Here is a 20,245-nt window from a genome sequence, read left to right as displayed (position 1 = left end):
AGACAACATGATGGAAGCTTGATGGCATGTACAAGTACAGCCATGTACTACAATTCTTATCTCAATGAGATAAATGAAGGAATTCTTTGAGGGAAGGACCATGCTTCACACTGCCCAAGCTCCCCAGCTAAAACCATCTGTCCAATGTTTTTGTACATACTTTATTATTTTATAATAGAAAAATATATGAAAGCAAGAAGATATCGTTGGACCTGTTCAAAGTGCTGTTAACAGGCCAGAGAACACCATTCTTTCATAAATTCGTTTATTCCAACCATTATGTATCTGGAAGGCACTGTCCATGAAGTTAATAGATAAAGAACTAATTAGAAAATATTTTTGCAATATAAAAACAAACAAGGGATTAATATCAGTAATATAAACAAAACCAATGAAAATCAACATAAAAAAATAAGATATGAACAGCATCACAAAAAAATAAGATATGAACAGTATCACAGTAAGGGAATCCAGACTGGCTTACAAATTTGAGATATTCAGCTTCTCTAATCTTCAGAGAGTGTTAATATTTATATTTCATTAAATCAATGAAGTATCACTGAAACATTAAAACAACTATTTGAAGGCACTGAAAAATGACCAAAGACAGGCAGAAACTTATAAACAGAGGAGTTTATTCTTGAAAGACTGTTTCTGCATTGGGTAAGAATGGTGTGTTTGTGATTTTCTTCTGTGGGGACACTCCCCAACCAGCCCCAGTCAGGCAGTGGAACACTCTGTTGTTCCCCTCTGAAAGGGATAGATGATAGCATTCAGAGCAGCAGAGCAGAGGGAGATTTAAAGGGGAAATTCTGGAAGCAGGAGAGCCACAGAAGGGCTGAGACCCAAAATCTGAGAATACACTCTACCCAAATCCCTGGTTGACTGATAACTTTCCATCTTCATGGGTAGCCCCAGGGAGCCTGGTGAAAAAGCAGGCAGAAACTCAAGGAGGATGGATTAGTTATAAATGACTGCAAAACAAACTATCCCCAAAGTTGGCAGCTTACAACAACCATAAACATTTATTATCTTATACAAGTTCCTTGCTACATAGACCCATCCAAAGGGCTGCTCATGTATTCTCATGACATGGCAGCTAGTTTCCTCCATAGCGAGTGATCCAGAGGAGAGCAAGGGAGAAGCTCCAACATCTTTTATGACTTAGGCTGGGAAGTCACACTCTGTCATTTCTGCAATGCCCTATTGGTCACACAGGTCAGCCCTCTTCAGTGGAGAGAGTACCACAAAGGCATGAGTGCTAGGAGGCAAGAATCACTGAGGGTCTTCTTGGAGGCTAACTACTACAGAAATCTACCTTTGAAAGACAGGACTACTTCTGGTGAAACCTGCAAGTTTGTTGTGTTTTACCTGAATACACTTCTCAACACATACACTGTTTGGGTAGCAGAAAAGTCCTACTGCTGTGAGGTATAGGACAGTAGAAGTTGCAGCTAGCAAAGCAACTGGAAATTTAGATGGTGAGTCCCAGATGCAAGGAGAAACCCCAGAAGCAAGCTCCAAAATCAAAGTATGAATTCTGCCCAAATCTTCAGTGGACCACTAACCTATGCAGGCACAGGGCACTTCCATCCCCACCCTCCAGAGAACTAGATTTGAAAAAACAGCCACTGGAAGCCAAAAAACCTGTGCAGACAGCACCACTTCACACTGCAGGGGAGACAGATTTTTCAGTTTCAGTCCAGGCAAGTTAATCGTCTACTAGACACCAACAATTCTCAAAAACAAAACAAAACAATTTCCAAAGTTGCTACAACATATTATATATACAATCCAGCTTTTGACCAAAAATTACTAGACATGCAAATAACAGGAATCTCCTGACCCACATTCAGGACAAAAAAGTAGTCACTAGCAACTGCCCCCAAGTGTGCCCAGATATTGCGTTTATTAGAAAAACACTTCAAATCAATGATTATAAATGAGTACAAAGAAGTAAAGAAAAACATGGTAGTAAGGAGTGAGCAGATATGGAATCTCAACAGTGAATAGGAAACTAAAAAAAAAGACGCAATTGGAAATCTAGAGCTGAAAAGAACTGGAATGAAAATTTTACTAGATGGGTTCAACGGCAGATCTGAAATGGCAGAAGGAATCACTGAACTTGAAGATAGAGCGAGAGGAATTATGCAATCCCAAGGAAAAAAAGTGAACAAAGTTTTTCAAAAACCTGTGGGACATTATCATGAAGTCCAACATGTAATTGGAGTACCAGACATAGTGGAGAGAGGAAGAAGAAAAAAACACTTGAAGAAATAATGGCTAAAAAATACTTAATTCACAAGATTTTTTGGTGAGGATTAAATGAGAGTCTATATGGAAATAATTTGAAATGCAGTAAATTGTAGACACTTAAAGTTCATTCATATTTTGATATTTCTGTTTATAAACTCTTCCTGCCCATCATTTGCATCTCATATTATCACCATCAGATGAAGACACAAGTAAAGGGAAAGGGATTAACCACATTTTTTTCATACAACTATTTATGCAGTTCCTACTATGTTATGGTTAAGTGCTGCTGGAGGAATGTGACAGTTAATTTTATGTGTCCACTTAGCTAGGCCATGGTACCTAGATATTTGGTCAAACATGTCTGGATGTTGCTGGGAAATTAGTTTTTTAGATGAGATTAACATTTAAATCAGTAGACTTTGAGTAAAGTATGGAGATTATCCTCCATAATGTGGGTAGGCCTCATCCAATCAGTTGAAGGTCTTAAAAAAAAAAAAAGACCTCCTCTCCTTTCACAAGGAAGAGGGAATTCTGCCTCCAAACTACCTTTGGCCTCGAGCTGCAACATCATCTCTTCCCTGGATGTCCAGCTTGCCTGCCTAACCGGTAGATTTTGGACTTGCTAGCTTCTGCAATCACTTGAGACAATTCCTTAAAATAAATCTCTCTGTGTCTCTGTCTCTATCTCTCTTCTACTTCTCTTTTTCTCTTTCTACACACACACACACACACACACACACACACACTCTATTGGTTCTGTTTCACTGGAGAACTTTGACTAATATAAGGGGCAGGGTCATGGTTCCTACCCTTAAGAAGCTTTTCATCTAAAAATTAAGGGAAAAACTCAAAATATATGCTAAAAATCTGTAAGCACAGGGTGTCCTGGGAGCACAGAGGAGAAGCACATCTTCTGTTCTGGGGTAGGAGATGGAGGTATAGTCAGGGAAGGCTTCCTAGCAGAGATAAGCTCTAAGCTCATTTCTAAGGATTAGGAGTTTGCCAGCTGAACGTGACGCCAGGAGGCAAGGAAGAGCATTCTGAACAGAGGAAAGCCAGAGGTAGGAGCTAGAGCCTGAGATGCTTTCTGTGCTGTATTAAGGAATTCGATGTTCATCCTCAGGGCAATGGAGAACAAGTTTGCTTAGATATGTTACATATGGTTGTAAGAATCACAGGAAAAACTTCATAGGAGATATTTTTAAAAAAATAATAAGAAAACTTGTTAATGAGGCTTGATTCCTGCCTTCTATTTTCCTTATGATCACAAAAAACTCCATATGAGGTACTAGTTGCACCAGGCTGATTTAATGGCTATTACACAGCCATCTCAGCCTTTTCTTTAAGTTGAACTACAAATGTGATGTCTGTTAGTGTAAATGTGACTTGTCTTTTAGTGCCATCTGGTGTTTTGTTAGGACACTGATTATTACTTTTTAAAAGAATGCTAACAGTAACCAGGAATCTTTAAATGCCTTCTTAAAGACATTCACAAAATACACTGTTTAAGCATATCCTCAATCATAATGAATAATATAATGGGATATTAAATATTAGTCTAAATCAAAGAAAAATTTCAGGAAAAGTCCCTGATCCAAATGCAATTCTGTCTAACATACACACAAACACACACACACACACACACACACACACACGCAAGCACATCTTTTTGCAGGCACGGAGATTCTGTTGCTCCTCAAATTTCTTTAAAGGCTCACAAATCCTCAACTAATAACTGACACTTGATATATGTTAAATCAGTAACACATTGCATACTTGATGTTCAATGAATTTGTTAAAGCACACCTTTTTAAGAAGCTTAGTGTCATTTTTGGCTCCTCTCTCTCATACCCTGTATTCTATCTATCAGGACATCCTACTGACTTTACCCATAAAGACGGGCAGAATCTAACCACCACTCACCACCTCTACCCCACATCCTAACCTCAGTCATCATCATGGCTTGGCTGGACGAGTGCAATTGTCTTCTAAGTGGTCTCCTTGCTCCAAATCTTGCACCCCTAGAGCCAGAATGAGCCTTTTAAACCATAAGGCAGATCATATTAATTTTCTGCTCAGAATCTCGTGGCTTCCCATCTCAAGATAATACACAAAGCCCTTACAGGGGGTGGCCCTATGTGACTTGGACCTTGAAACCCCTCTGACCTCAGCCACTCTTTTTTTTTTTTTTTTTTTTAAAGATTTTATTTATTTATTTTTCCCCCCCAAAGCCCCAGTAGACAGTTGCATGTCATAGCTGCACATCCTTCTAGTTGCTGTACGTGGGACGCAGCCTCAGCACGGCCGGAGAAGCGGTAGGTCGGTGTGTGCCCGGGATCCGAACCCGGGCCGCCAGCAGCGGAGCGCGCGCTCCCAACCGCTAAGCCACGGGGCTGGCCCCCTCAGCCACTCTTAATGCTCTCCCCTCACACACTCCTCACCAGCTCACTCCTGGCTCACTAACCCTCACACACTCAGCACACTTCACTATAAGGACTATGAATAGGCTGTGCCACCCCAGGGCTCTCTTCTCCCAGGTGGCTGCACAGCTCACTCCCTCGCATCTTCAGGTGTCACTGCCCCAGAGGCCTATCTACAGAGCAGCACCCCTGCCCACTGTCAATCTCTGTCCTCTTTCCCTGTTTTATATTCCTTTTCACACCTATCACTGCCCATTATATTCTAATTTTTATATTCTGCCTATTATATTCTAATTACATATCTCCACACACAAATATAAGTATGGTGAGTACCGGGGCTTTGTTTTTATTGACTGTTCTGGTCCCAGTGCCTAGAACAAGGCCTGGCACATAGTGGGTACTCAATATGCATTGAATAAATGAATGAATGAGAATAAGTGTTTGAAGTCAATATCTAACAAGCCATTTTTGCGTTGCATTACTTCGTCGTTCACTCTAACATTTTATGGTTGTAGAATACGGAATATGTGGGAAAAGATGACATCCAGTGGGGAGAAACTGATATAGCAATTTTATTTAAAACAGATATATAAATAATCTGATTCAATTTAAGACTCTGGTATCTCCAAGTGTGGGCCTATTTGGAATAAGCCCTATCCCAAACCTATGAACTCTATCAAAATAAACTAAATCTGATTCTCTAAAAGAAAGGGATCATATAATTATTAGTTCTAAGTAAAAACAAAATCTTCCCACTCTCATCAGTATTTCCTCATCAATATACTTGAGGGACGATAATACAGGTAGAAAATTAGGCAACCTAATAATTCATCCTGAGACAAATTTGTAATTACCACTAAAAAAAAAAATCTCCATCTCTATTATCACGAAATTAAAGTCTATTGAAACACATTCACTTTTTTCACACATATACCAAAAATGGAATGTTTCCCCTTCCCTCTCCTCTATCAGTTAACAGCATCATATAAATCTATCTGAGTGAAAAACAGTTGGAATTCCCAAAGGGAATTTCAATGAATCTGTAGTAATAGCGACTCATTTTATCTTTTAATTCTAAGGCCATTCCTGCATTTCACACTCAGTAAAGGACTTCAGTTACAACACCTTTTGTTTGGTACTGACAGGAACTGCCAGTTCCACATGATGGAGAGGGAGGAACCATCAAGCGAAGCTGCTGCCCTGACTGTCTCCACTGCTTCCGGGAAGAAATCGCCGAGAGCCCAGCCCCACTTCACTGGAAAATTCCCTTTAGGATCAGAGCCCCTGGAGGATAAAGCTGTGTGGAGTAGATCCACAGGGCAGTGCAAAGGAAGGCACGGCCCCTAAGGATGCAACGGAGCCCCTGGAGAGCGAGCAGAACATGGCTCACAACAACGCTGTGTCCCCAGTCCGGGGGCAGGGCTTGCATGTGTTCACCATCTGCAATAAACGACGCCCACCCTCCACCCTCCCTGTCTCCACCTTTGTAAGAACACACTGAGGCAGACCTCCCAGAAGCAAACCAGGGAATGTGTGAATGAGAAAGGCTCTGATCTGCAGACACCTGCACGGGCTGGGTACGGCATCCCACTGCATGAAGGAAAATATCCAGACTCTCTGCCACGGTCTGGTCCCTGACTTTCTTTCCAATTGCATCCCACACACTCGGGGCTTATTCAGGATGCTCCAGCTTCTCAGGTCCTTCACTCCTGTCTCAGGACCTTTGCACAGACTGTTCCTCTGCTCAGAGTGCCCTTAGCTGAGCACTCACACAGCTACCTTGATCTCATCGCTAACCTCCTCAGAGACCTTCTCCCCTTACTCACCCCCCGTCTCCCTCGAGCACACTCTCCTGCTTTGTTTCCTTTAGAGTTCTCTCACTGTTTCAGTTTGTGTTTGAGTGTGTGTGTGTGTGTGTGTGTGTGTTGTCGGGCTCTCTGGGGAGATGTGAGTGCCATGAAAGCAGGAACCTTGCCTGCTTACTCTCACCTGTGTCCACAGCAGGCATGCAAATATTTAAGTGGATGAATAAATCAGTATATTTTTTTGTGAATGATGAGAAGTTGATAGTTTTTTAATAAACATATTCTGATGATCTATCAAACTTTTTAGCACAGAACAGTAGCCATTTTCCTAAACTACAATGGTAGAGTATATCCTGGTAACAGACGGAATGAAATACAGCATGCCTGAGACTGCTATTGCTGCTTCCTCTCAATAGTCGATATTCCCTTATTCCTTAGAACCAGAACCCTGAATTTCAGCTTGAACAAAATTCTGTCAGTTAAATGTAGTTCTTCTAAGAAGCCTACTCCTTCTCCCTCCTTCCTTCCTATTACGTGGATGTGGCTACAATGACTGGCGCTTGAACAGCCCTTTTGGAACATGAGGTGATAGACTAAAGATGGCAGACTGGCAGGACAGGAGCTGGGTCCCCGATGAGCCAGTGACCTGGTGCTAGGTTATTTACGTGGCTAAGAAATAAACTCCTATCTTGGTTAAGCCACTGAAATTTGAGGTTTTAAAAAATTATATGTAACTGAATTTAATTGTAACGGGAATGTGGTAATTTGTAGGGGAGGTTTGAACTTGAACTATAACTCACCTCTTGGAGACAAGATGGGGAGGAGGGTAAAAATAGGGGGCTATTAAGAAAAAGCAGAATTTTCCTTAGAAGCGTTTATTTCCCTAACCAATGTAGGACACGAAAACAAGAATAAAAGACAAAGAGAATTTATCTCCCTTCTCTGTTACACTCTAGGCTGGTATCTGGGATGGCAGAGGGACAACTGGGTAAATTTGGTCCCAAAGAGCAGCCTCGTGGTCTTTGCCTTGAAGCCACGTCATGAAATGTTCACTAGTCCCAGGCAAACGGAGTGATGTGGATCTCTTTAGTGAGTTTTTTGTAAATCTAAATTTATTCAATTTAAAAAACGGTCCTTTATTCTTAAATTATGCATGTCTTACTTTTGGGCTAAAAATACCTTTGCTTTTACAACTGATTATGATAGTACACGTGGATCTTTTAAAAGTCTTGCTTTAACAAAATTAAAAATTGGCCCATCTACATTAGATTTCCAAATCAACCAATTCAATTGCTAATCAAAAGCAACATGAAATCCAGATATTTCGATAATAATAGTAGTAGACTGAAGTTTGGATAATAATAATAGTAGCAGAGTGCATTTATTATTTACAGATACTATTTTCATTTTATCCTTCTGCTATGAAATACACCCTGTAAGGCATACAAATCATTATCCTCATTTCTGGACAAAGAAACTGAAGATTAAAATGTTTTTAAATAAAGGTTTTCTCCTCCTTGTTAGTTGTGTTCCAAATAGTGTGGGTATGACGATTCTACGTGTCCACTGAGTTGAGACACATTAAGTCACAGAGGAGACCACATAACCATCTGGTTTCTTTAGGGATGACAACAGCAGAGTCTTTTTACCCCAGGGTCCCCAAAGTTTTGGGTCTCCCATAGATTTCCCATGGTTTTTGGTCCCCCAAGCCTTCCATCCTAGGAGTTCTATCTGGATCTGGGTCTTATTGCTACACTTTGGGTCTTATAGAGCCTTTAATGTCTGTTCATATTAATGCTTAGTAATTAAAAAATAATAGAGATTCATTCAGCAAAACTTACTGAGTACCTACTATGTTCCAGGCACAGGAAATGCAGCAGTGAGCCAGAGACAAAAATGTGTCCTCATGGAAACATGATTCCAGTAAGAGGTTCAGACAATAAACATAAAGAATTAAACTATCAAATATAATCACATAGTGATAAGTGCTATGCAGATGGGTAGGGAGGCTCACTAGGAGGGTAAAGTTGAGCAAAGACTAAAGGAACAAGCCATGTGGACTTGTGGGGGAGAACCTTCAGCCAGGAAGGAATGACCAGTGCAAAGGCCCTGAGTCTTGTGCTTGGCAGGGGAGCCAGCGTAGCTGCAGGAGAGTGAGGAAAGGCGAGAGAGAGTCATAGGGCATGAGGTTGGGAAAGAAACCCACAGAAGAGGGAGAAGGGAGAACAGACGGTGTGAAGCCTTGCAAACCACTGCAAAGGACTTAATGCTTTACTTGCAGGAAGATATGAAGACGCTGGAGGCACCTGAGCAACATGATATGACTTAGGTTTTAAAAGGGTCACTGTGGCTGCTGTAATGAAAAAGATCAGAGAGACAAAGGTGGAAGGAGGAAGACGAGTTAGGTGGCAACTGGAATAACCCAGGCAAGAGACGGTGGTGGCTGGGACCTGGGTGGTAGTGGGTGAAGGTGGCAGGAAGTAGTCAAATTCTGGATGTGTTCTAAAGAGAGGACTGACAGGATTTGCTGACGGAATGACAGGGAGGCATGAAAGAGAAGATTCACGGGAGGAGTGGGTTTCGAGGGGGGAGGGTTGGGAGTTCAGTTTTACATCTGTTAAACTTGAAGTGATTATTAGACACCCAATTAAGGTCATCAGGTAGACAGCTGGCCGTCCCAGTCTGGAGTTCAGGGAAGAGACCCAGGCTGCAGGTAGATGTAGTAATATCATAGAGAGATTTAAAGCCATGAGATTAGACAAGACCAAGGGAGTGTGTGTGGAGAGAGAAAAGCTCTGAGGACTGAGTCGTAGGTCTGGCTCTCCACTGTGTGATGGTCAGGGAGATGAGGACCATTCACCAGAGAGGCTGAGAAAAAACAAACAACAAAGAGCAGGAGAAAAACCAAGAGAACGTGGTATCCAGCAGGCCAAGTGGCGGAAGTGTCTTGGAGGAGAGAAGCGATTCGTTTCATCAAAAGCTGCTGACATCCTCCCCTCTGCTGTTTTTTCTCCTTGGTCCTTATCATTATCTAACAGAGTATGTCAGGAATGTACTTGAAGGTTGAGGAGGTAGGGCAGCATGGAGAGCTTGAGTGAGTCTGATGACTGAGTGAAACCCCAGTCATCTATACATAAAAGTCAACCGACAGTTTCCAATATTGAGGAGAAACTTGCAGAATTAAGTTATTTAGAAATGTGTAGGTAAGTACTAGAAGAAACAGCTAAAAGAAAGTTGGGAAAGGGACTCATGGATGGGGAGAAGGAGGATAAAAGACTACTGTTTTTCTTTGTAAGTCACAACTTTTAAAACTATATCTCTATAGGGTCAGCCCCATGCCTTAGTGGTTGAGTGCGCGCGCTCCGCTACTGGCGGCCCGGGTTCGGATCTCAGGCGCGCACCGACGCACGGCTTCTCTGGCCATGCTGAGGCCGCGTCCCACATACAGCAACTAGAAGGATGTGCAACTATGACATACCTATCTAGGGCTTTTGGGGGAAAAAAAAATTATTAAAAAAGAAAAACCCATATCTCTATATTACTTCGATAAAAAATTAAAAACAAGTCAGAAAAAAAAGTGCATGAGCTAGATGTCTAGTTCCCAGCCTAAGGGCTACGAAATTGCAGCAGCGGCCAGCAGGTCCCCATGCTCAAGTTATTATTTCCATCCTGAGAAAGATCTTGTACCTTCTGTGTACTGTATCTTTTCAATGTAGACACTGTTTTCATCACCACACATTAAAGGCATTCCTGAAACTGTAATAATGTTTAATCATTGAAGATTTTATCACTCAATTGGTACTAAAAGTATAATCACTACTCTATGATCATCCATATGATTTCTTAACTTAAAAACAGCTCCTCACTCTAAGTTTAGGAAGCTTTGTGACAGTTGAACTAAAATTCTACTGGGTTATTAAATTGATTAGAATGCCTTGGTAACAAACTCTTGGAAGGCAGAGATGATCCTTTCTATATGGACGTAACTTTGTTTCTTCCCAACGATTCAGAGTTCCTTGAAAAAAGACACCATGTTCCAGTAATCTTTGGATCCCTATACCTAGCACAGTTGTCAACACAGGTGACAATAAAGAATATTTAACATTTCCTAAGTGCTTGCCCTGTGCTCAACACAGCTTTATGCACTTTACATATATTTTCACTTAACTACTATTGTGGAATCTATAGTCTTATGGTTTCTGAAGTTGGTACTAATATTATTATTATTATTAATATTAATAGGAAACTGAGGCACAGAGGTTAAGTAATTCTCCAGGACACACATATAAGGAATGGCAAAACTAGGATTAGAAGTCAGGCACTCTCTCTCCAGAGCCTTAGATCTTAATGGTTATGTAGAATATTAATAAATGTTGGTTGATAAAGTCCTTGAAATAATAAATCCAGTAGCAATTTATTTTACCTAGTGATATAAAATAAAACCATCATGTTATTCATGGATGGTATGACGACTTTTTCATATGTACATTTGAAAGGCTGTTTATTTGATGATCTCACCTTTTCCTTTTTGCTCTGGATCATCTGTTTTTCTATTTGTTTCTGAAAAGGAAAGACAAAACAAAATAAATACTGTGCAAGTCACCACTCAATATCTCAAAATACAGGACTATATTTAAATGAATTCAAATAAATATAATTTAAGAAAAATATTTCTGGGCCAACAATTCAATTTTCCTAAATCCTGAATTCTTCACACATGAAATTTGTTATAAAATATTAAGAATATACTCATTTGAATTACTTGTAAAAGTCACTAAGCAGTAACTAGGCATCAGGTGCCAGACTAAGCATTCCTCGTCTATAAGAGAGCTGGCATGGGTCGTCTCCATCAACTCCAAGTGCTCTATGGATCCAAAGGGAAACTGGGGTAGGGAGAAGGCCTCATCAAAGCTTATTCGATATTTTTATTGTTCCCTAAAAGCATAAGACTACTTTATAATAGGCACTGTGTGCTTTAAAAGAATGACGTCACACTACTGAGAACATTAGTCTCCCTCCTCTAAGGACCTCACACATACACAGCTGACCTATGGGGCAGGGGGGAATGCCTGCACTGAGCCCAGGTGTCCTACAGCTCACTTGCTGAAGAATCAAGATGAACCCGAGAGCCCACCTGTGTCAGCCTCTCATTAAGTGAATCATAGTGTCTCTTCCACAAATGGGGCTACAGAGCACAGTGAAACCCACCAAGATCCTGGACCAGCCAAAGAACATCCACCCCCACAGGCAAAACAGCAGCATCTGACCTGACCATGTGTTTATAACCTCTGCATTTATAACCTCATATCTGGCCTATTATTTAATATAGATTAGGATCTAGCTACTTTTCAAGGTAGACCAGTCGATTATAGTCCCAGTAGGTACTTATCTAGTCCTTGGGTATTTCCAGGAACATGTGTGTACACATATGTGTTGGCATGGGGATGGGGCAGAGTTTGGGAGACTGATGAAAATCACAGACTCCGTCCTTTTCCCACAGTAGACGTGAGAGTGTGTGGGTGCAGTGCAGGGAGGGATCAGGGATGCAATCACGGATCACTTGATTTGTTGGTCCCAGTTTCCCACATTCATTCATATAAAACATTTCACTTTTTGGGGGTGAGAGTAAATCTGAGGGAGACTTCTGATGCAAGGAAGGAATTTTGATAGGTCGAGTATTTTTCTCCTTTGAGACCCCAGGGGAGAGGAAGGGAATTAACTTCGAAGCTACAGTGTGCCAGGCTTAGTGCTGAGCACGTCACACACGTCTCCCGTCTCTGACACCCTATGGGGAAGGTCTGTCTTCCTCTTGTGCAGAGGAGGAAGCTGAGGCTGAGAAAGTAGGGTGCCCAAAGTTATCAAGGTCAGCAGTTTACATCCTTCCAGAGCATATGATCTTTCCACTGTGCCATTCGCTTCCTTTCTTGAAACAGAAAGAATAGAGAAGTGCAGCTCTTCACTTTTGCAAAGTGTAGGTTTTACACAGTTGACTGCCATACACTTTCTGGCCAGCACTGCAGGAGATATGTAGGAGATATATATATATATATACGTATATATATATATATACTTCTAGATCTCTGTTGAATGTTTTAGAATTCCTGATCTTATTAACTATAATCTCCTTGTCATAAAGTTAGGCAGTGCATTATTTAATAGAATGTACTGTCATAGGCATCAAGGACAGAGGATTGAAGAAAATCGTCAAAAATCTCAAGGAGCTCTCTTTCTAGCAGTGTCAGTAATGCCTGCAGGCAGGCTGTGAGACTCCACATCCTCCAGTTAACCCTTTACCTGGCCCACGTTAGTGTCATTTGAAAAATCAAGCACAAAATGCAAGTTTCTATCCTGACTAGAGAAAACAGGCGGATGCGGATCATGAAGAAGAGTTTAGGGCTCTCCACAGATCTTCCCGCCCCTGGGGGGGACATAGGAAAGGAGGAGTGGTTTGAATTGGTCACATTTTAAAAGGCGTGGGAGGGCCCTGGCCAGGCACACTCCCAGGAACAACAGCCATCCTCTTTTGTCCTCCTCCAGTGCAGGACCTAGGATGCAATCGCGAGGCCAATGATTCCCAGCCCTGGGGCAAAGACTGTCTCTAGTGTCCCCTCTGTCCCTCACCTCACAGGGACATGCTGAGATCTGAGACTCCTGTTTGGGTATGGGAAAACACACAACAGGCATTTTAGCTTCTCTGGTTTTCAGTGCTTAAATTTAGCTTAAGTAAAGGAGTTTTCTAAGAGCTCTAGCTCACTAGCATTCTGCACAGCTAATAACCAAGTGTTACTTCGCTTTACTTTACTCTCTGCACACATGCTTCCCTGGGAGACCTCATATGGACCTCGATGCGTCAGGGGGGAAAATGCCTTATTCCTCTAAGCACTTAACGCAGATTATCCCATTTAACTCTATCAACCCTGGGAGGTGGTTTTAATTTTACAGATAAGGAAACTAAGGCTTAGAGAGGCTACGGAATCTTGCCGAGGGTTACAGAACACACAAGACTGATTTAGGAGGCCATACTCTATAACAATACTACTTTAATCATACTCTGTATATTCCAATAACGAGCACTTCATCAATTAAAGGGAGCTATATGCTCAGCCCAACCCTGAAAATTACAAAAGTGCAAGCTCACTTGTCACTCATATTTAGTGTTTAAACACCTATCCCAAGAAGGAAAGCTGTTACACATTCTCTAACTGTAATAACATTACATTTTTTCCCTTTCAACATTATTTTATCAGAATAAGGAAAACTTTACTAAAAAGAATGGGATCTTAAACTTTTAAAAATTGTCATAGCACCATTAAAAAAAATCACTTGTGGATTCAAATATCCTGAACTCCATTACGTTCCCGCTACTGTGCTAATCCGCCTACTCGGCAGTTCTTGTTGGATCCACTGCACGTCCAAAGCTAATTTCCATCCAGGCCCATCTGTCCTTCTGAGTCCCTCATTTTACCAGCATCTGTTTACTCCCCAAAACCCAGTCCTGGGCTCCCTGACCGCCCACACTACCCAGTCTTGGAGTCCCATCTTTCCTGTCTCTCTCTCTCCTAGCACTTCCTGAAGTCAGGCCCTCTCACCATCACCTGGACTATTACTAGCTAATTTCCTAACTGCTCTCCCGCCTGCTCTTCGGCCTCCCTCCAATTGTTTACACCTGGTGCCCATGTGCTCATTCTAGAATACCATGAATGACCTCAGGCCAGCAGGTGTTTCAATCTCTCTGACCCTCAGTTTCCTCATCTGCAAGCAGGAATAATGCCCATCTGCTGGGAAAACTCATCTCCCTAACACACACGGAGCACTTAGAAGAGGAAGTGTAGTCAGTGAAAGTGGGTCGACTTACCCTTAAAGTCTGTGTCATATTGTTTCTTCTGGGCATGTTGGAGGAGAAAACAACACTTTCTAGAACCCCAGAAGCTTCTTCCCTACCTGTCTAGCTCTCCTTGTCTGTCCAGAGAATGAAGATCGGAAGAAAGAGAACCTTCTGTACCCTTTTCTGCCCTTCCACCCACTCGGACTCTTTAGTCATCTCAAGCAGGATGAAGTTACAATCCTCCCAGCACGACGGTCTTGGAGGATCAGAAGGGTATGGCGGAGTAGGGGAGGCCTCACCAGGGAATTATCAAAGCTTCTAGGTGCTGGACCAAAACCTACAAAGGATGGATGCAGGGGCTATTTCATTTTAATCCTGCCCTCAGAAATGTAGCATACTAGTAAATGTTAAACAAAATAAATAAACATTACCTATTAGAAATAGGTGAAGAAAGGCATTGAAGGTACTCCTTTGTGATTTTAGTCATCAAAAACGCCATAATATTCTAAAATACTAGTAAGTATAAAGTGAACTGATTTTTTTATATAACAAAAAATATATACTTCAAAATAATGACAATATAGAGAAGAATTCTGCATTTTATTGCACTCAAGTAACATTAAACAGAAGACATTTAACATTATTTTTAGAAAATCCACTCATGTTGCCCAGCTTGGCACAGATTTGTAAAGACAAGGCTCATTAAGTCAGATATTTGGAATTAAAAAGTATTTGAAGTTGACCACAGCATCATGAATCCTCAATTTCCAGAGTTCTAGAGATGATTATATACAAAAATCCAGTAAAATCTATTTTACTCATTTATCAGTTCTATGTCACGCCTAAGTTTCCCTAAAAAAATATGGCTTTATAAAAAGTAGTGTTCTATAATTCACAATATGAGTTAAGAGGTTTATTAGACTTTGAGTAGCAACTCTGTATTACCCATATCACAGCTTTAGAAAATTATTGCTTTTCTTACTAACTTATTATTTTGGTTTCACTACACATTGGGTCAGCATGCATAACTCACTACACTGCAACTGTGATCTATAGTGATAAAAATATAAAATCTCTCTGTTTTTAACCCTAAAAGCAGGAAAAACGTCACTTTATCTTAAAACAACGTTAACATAATCAAGAGCTACCCCTGACACGTAAATGAAACCACTTCTTATGGCTTCTTTACAGCTCATGGTCCTTTCAAAACGACATTGTAGCTAGCTTCTTTTCTAACAAATGAATATTTTCATCACAGCAACTATTTCTGAGCCACAAATAAACCACATTAAAAATAGAAGCAACTCTTCAGTGTAGAAAGAAAAAGGCTCATATGTTGTGAAGTAGCAGCAGGCACCTGGCTCTGTGAGCACTTGTCACACGTCCTGAATCAACCCAGCAGGAGGCAACACCAACTTATTCACTAAGAGCACTGTGCCGCCTTTAGTGCTGTGGGGACATTACGCAATCAGCCAAAGGCAGAACAATCTTTAAGTGACACACTAGTAATTGATATAGATTTTCTAAAACTTAACCAAATGCCGACTGGACTATAGCTATTACATGATCAATCAAAGTGCCAAAAAGCGTTTTTGCAGGATATAGAAGGCCATTCTGTTTGCCTATATCCTAACAAGGAATTTTAGTTTTTCCCCCTATTAACCGTGATAATTTAAAACTTTCATTCAAATATTAAATTTTTCTAATTAACAAGCTAAAAGCTATAGGAATCTCAAATTTTGAGTTTTACCCTGAATACTCGAAACACAGAACTTTTTTATAAGGATATCAGTGCAGATGTATACAACTCAAATCTTCACAGCTAATGACAACCTCTGTTAGTGTTTCTAAGAACGCTAACACAAGGGACTCCTCACGGCTTTAAATCACGTTTACCGCAGGTTACACAGTCAGTCCAACACGGTTAGTGGTAATTACTAATAATATATATTAAAACCCTGCCAAGACAATTGCTGCTACATCATCAATATAATTATTGTCTGAAAAACACACATAAATGCAAGACTAAAAGCTGTGTCATGAAAAGAAAATGAAAAGAAACCCAATGGATCCACTAACGCTATCAGAAAAGGACATGCAGGAATGTAACGTTACAGGTAATTTTTGTCTCTAAAAAAATACACTAAAATGCCAGTGGACTACGATTCATTCAAAACATCTTTAGTGTTCATTCCCAAAGATCTTGATCTGCTCAGTAATTGCTTCACAAGATCTATCACAGCCATCTTTTGGAGCGTATGGTTAGGCTGGTCCTCCTGTGGTAGTAGGGGCAGTCTTTCTGATGCTTTAAGTATCTGCAAAAATAAGGGGAAATCTAAATTAAAGGACTAACTAGACATAGACTGTGAAATTGCTTCATTTTCATTATCCTTTTTAAAAAACCCACCCACAGAAGTAAATGCTTTTTTGTGTGTTGTTGTTAAGGGCAACTTGATAACAGAGTGATTAACTACCTAGAGAAGTTCCTGGGGATTACTTGCAAAGCTGCTGATGAAAATCTGAGGTTCCTTTGAGCATCTGAGAACTAAAACTGAACTTAAGAACTTCAATCTTTTGATAACTATAAAGCATTAAACTTCTTTCTCCCATCAATGTTTTCACTGTATTGAAAAGAAACGTAAGAGGAAAAAAAAATCTAGTATGGCATTTGAAAAACAAATACAGGAAAGATTTTCAAGGAGCAACTGGATACTGTAAGCTGCAGTTAAAATATATTAATTTAATAATCTTTTGTCAATTTTTAATGTTATTGACAATATAAATGACTAGCAAAAAAAGTATACAGTATCTTAAAAGAAGTAAAATTCATTCCAGTCCAACTTTTTACGAATACTTTCTCATTCCAAACTTTAGTATCTGATTTATTTTACCATCACAGACAGCATTGGATCTATATTAGAGTAGAAAAGAAGCTATTGCACATAAAGGCCCAGCCAAATTTTGATATAATTTCTAAAGCTGGATTATGACCCTTCCTCCTTTCCTTTTCTTTCTTTCCTTCCTTCCTTTCTTTCTTCCTTTCTTCCCTTCTTCTCTCCCTCTTTCCTTCCTTCCTATCTATCCATCTATCTACAATAAGCATGTGTGCATGTGTGTGTGTAACCAGAAATTTTTATATAAGCAGAATTATTTGGTGTTAATGTGAAGTAACTGGAAATTATATGTGTACTTTTATATATCCAACAGAAATGAGTTTATGTTCACCAAAAGACATGCACAAGAATATTCACAGCAGCTTTTTTCATAATAGCCAAAAACTACAAACATTCACTACAGCCATCAACATACAACAGAATTTTTAAAAAGGAATATATTTATAGTAAAGAGCAACGAATAAGACCAATTACTATACATAACAAAGTAGATGAAACTCACAGACACAATGTTGAGCAACAGAAAAGTATACATTTATTTGTGTGTGTGTTTCTTATAGTTCTATTTAATTGAATTCAAAAGTAGGCCAGCCAATCTATGATGATCCAGGTTAGAACAGTAGTTACTTTTGGTGAGGTGTCACTGAGAGGGAAGATGGAGAGACTCCTGGGGTGCTAGAAGAACTCTGAGTAGCAGGTACAAGTTCATCAAACTGTGCACGCAACATCGGAGCACCTCCCTGCATGTAAATTATACCTCAATAGAAAAAGTTATTAAAAATGAGTTTGATTTTATCTTCTCTTAGAATTTAACAATTACTCAGACTTTGAGAGGAATGAGCATTTCTGTAACTTGGCAATCAAAAATACCGAGACTATGGGAAGTTGTTCCAAGTAAAATGGGTACTGATAAAAACGCAAATAAACTAAAAGCTCATTTTCAACTTTGAACAACTCAAATATATGCTCCTAAATATTTTAAAGTCTCCACTCAGAAGTGGTTCACCAAGTTGCAAACCCAACACCTCCGAAATCAGGTCCCATCTCTGCTACTCTCCGTTTTTTCCTGCCTTCTGTACTTCCTCTGAGGTTCCATGATTCATTCAAGTCAGAAACAGGAATCATCCTCGACCCCAGCCCCTCCATCAGCCCCCTCTCCCGTCTAATGATTTCCAACTCCAATTTCCACAAAGTCGCTCCCTCCCTGCCTCCCTCCCTCCCTCCACCACAGTCCACACTCCCCCCATTACCATCTTAGATAATACACCTGCCCCTCACTAGTCTCCACCTCCTTGCAGAACGGCTCTTTACGAATCTGGATTTGATCATGTGACTCCTCTACTTGGAATTTTTCGGTGGCTTCCTGTCACTTTTAGGGCCAGATTCAAATCTTTAAACATCATATATGGGACATTCCAAGAAGTGACGCCTGCCTACTTTCCCACCCTGTCTTCTGACACCTTCATGTGGCACACTATCCTGGTGTTTGTTCTGTAAGCACTTGCATCCCCTGCTCCCCGCCTGCCAGCTCCCGTCGCTTCCGGCAGCACCTCAAACCTCAGCTCTAGCACAACAACACGTGGCAGGCCTTACCTCACCCTCCGCACCCTCGCCCCCCGAAGCTGGAATAGTTAGCCCTCCTTCTGCGGGGGCCCTGCGTACCACTCTGAGAAGTTAAGGACTGTACTGGCTGTTTTACTCAGCTGTATGCCCACAGGACTGTGAACCACTACGAGATGGGCCTATATCGTTGATCGTGTATCTTCATGGCCCAGAGCAGAGCCTGTACCTCAGTAGTTGCTCGATATGCATTTCTTGAATAAATAAATGATCAAATCAATACCAATATGCGTATTAGGCACTTATTAACATAAGCTAAGACCTCTAGGGCTGCCAGACTAAAGCTGCTTATGGGCCTTACTGATCATGTCAGAAGATGCTGGTGACAGGGGAGCCATGAGCGAAAGTTCTGGACAGAGGTAATGGGGTGAGACCACCACCACTGCTAGAATATTCCACAATGGAGTGAGTTACTAATGTTATCTCCATTTTCAGAGAGACAAGAGCAGCAGAATCACCCAGAAACACTGATGCTCACATAACTCCATTTTGAATAACATGATTATCATCACAAAACATAAAATTAACTTTTTTTTCTGGCATAGTATGACAGAAAAATTGTTAATGGAAACAGTTAGCCAAATGGCCTTAAAGTACTATTTGGCAGGAAATTTGACTCTGATGAATTTCCTAAGCAATTTCTTCAAAAATCATTCAATTTGTGCTATGTATATTTATGCTGTCATACTGCTAGAAATATGCAGTACGATTTCAAGTAAAAATATGAGTTTGAGAGAATGGTGAAAACCCACTAAAGGAGCAGGGATTCCAAAATCAATTTTTTAAAACAAACGATTGACTGTGGGGCCAGCCCAGTGGCGTAGCGGTTAAGTGCGCACGCTCTGCTGAGGCGGCCAGGGGTTTGCAGGTTCGGATCCCGGGCGCGCACCGAGGCACCACTTGTCAAGCCATGCTGTGGCGGCGTCCCATATAAAGTGGAGGAAGATAGGCACGGATGTTAGCCCAGGGCCAGTGTTCCTCAGCAAAAAGAGGAGGATTGGCATGGATGTTAGCTCATGGCTAATCTTCCTCACAAAAGAAAAAAACAAACAAACAAAGATTGACTTCTAATATCAGAATGATCAATTCTTAGGATTGATCTTTTACATCCTTGCCAAGCGTCCAGTGCCAAAACACTTATACATTTACAAATATAAACAAAAGATGGCAAAATTTAAACCACTGGACAACTTATTTTTCTATAATGAGTCATAATTAATCTTCAACATTCTGAGTCTTAACTGAAGTATTAACGTATATTAAGAGAAAGATGCCAAAGAATACGATACCCTAGTTTTATCACATACAAACAGCTCCCAAACTCATCAGCTCTTAGACATCATTTATTTAACATCCTCGAGAGCACAGCAGCTGAAATGTGGACTCTGGAGCCAGGATGCAAGGATCAGCAAGTACTTTGCCTTG

At 40.6% G+C, this 20,245-nt stretch overlaps 1 protein-coding gene across 4 annotated transcripts in view; it reads right to left on the bottom strand.

The window, feature by feature from the left end:
- The window catches only part of LOC101406061 (aspartyl/asparaginyl beta-hydroxylase), a 218,922-nt gene that overhangs the window by 108,309 nt on the left and 90,368 nt on the right, over window positions 1–20,245 (bottom strand). For all 4 annotated transcript variants that reach the window (XM_087420529.1, XM_087420526.1, XM_087420528.1 and 1 more), the window contains one exon: window positions 11,000–11,041. In XM_087420529.1, coding sequence (XP_087276655.1) covers window positions 11,000–11,041 — 42 coding nt within the window. The remainder of the gene's footprint in view (window positions 1–10,999; window positions 11,042–20,245) is intronic.

The sequence above is a fragment of the Ceratotherium simum genome, chromosome 31 (genome assembly GCF_057802395.1).
Source record: "Ceratotherium simum simum isolate JZ-2026a chromosome 31, ASM5780239v1, whole genome shotgun sequence".
Lineage (NCBI taxonomy): Eukaryota > Metazoa > Chordata > Mammalia > Perissodactyla > Rhinocerotidae > Ceratotherium > Ceratotherium simum.
Note: the sequence above shows the minus strand (reverse complement) of the source record. Positions and strands in the feature narration are given on the sequence as shown.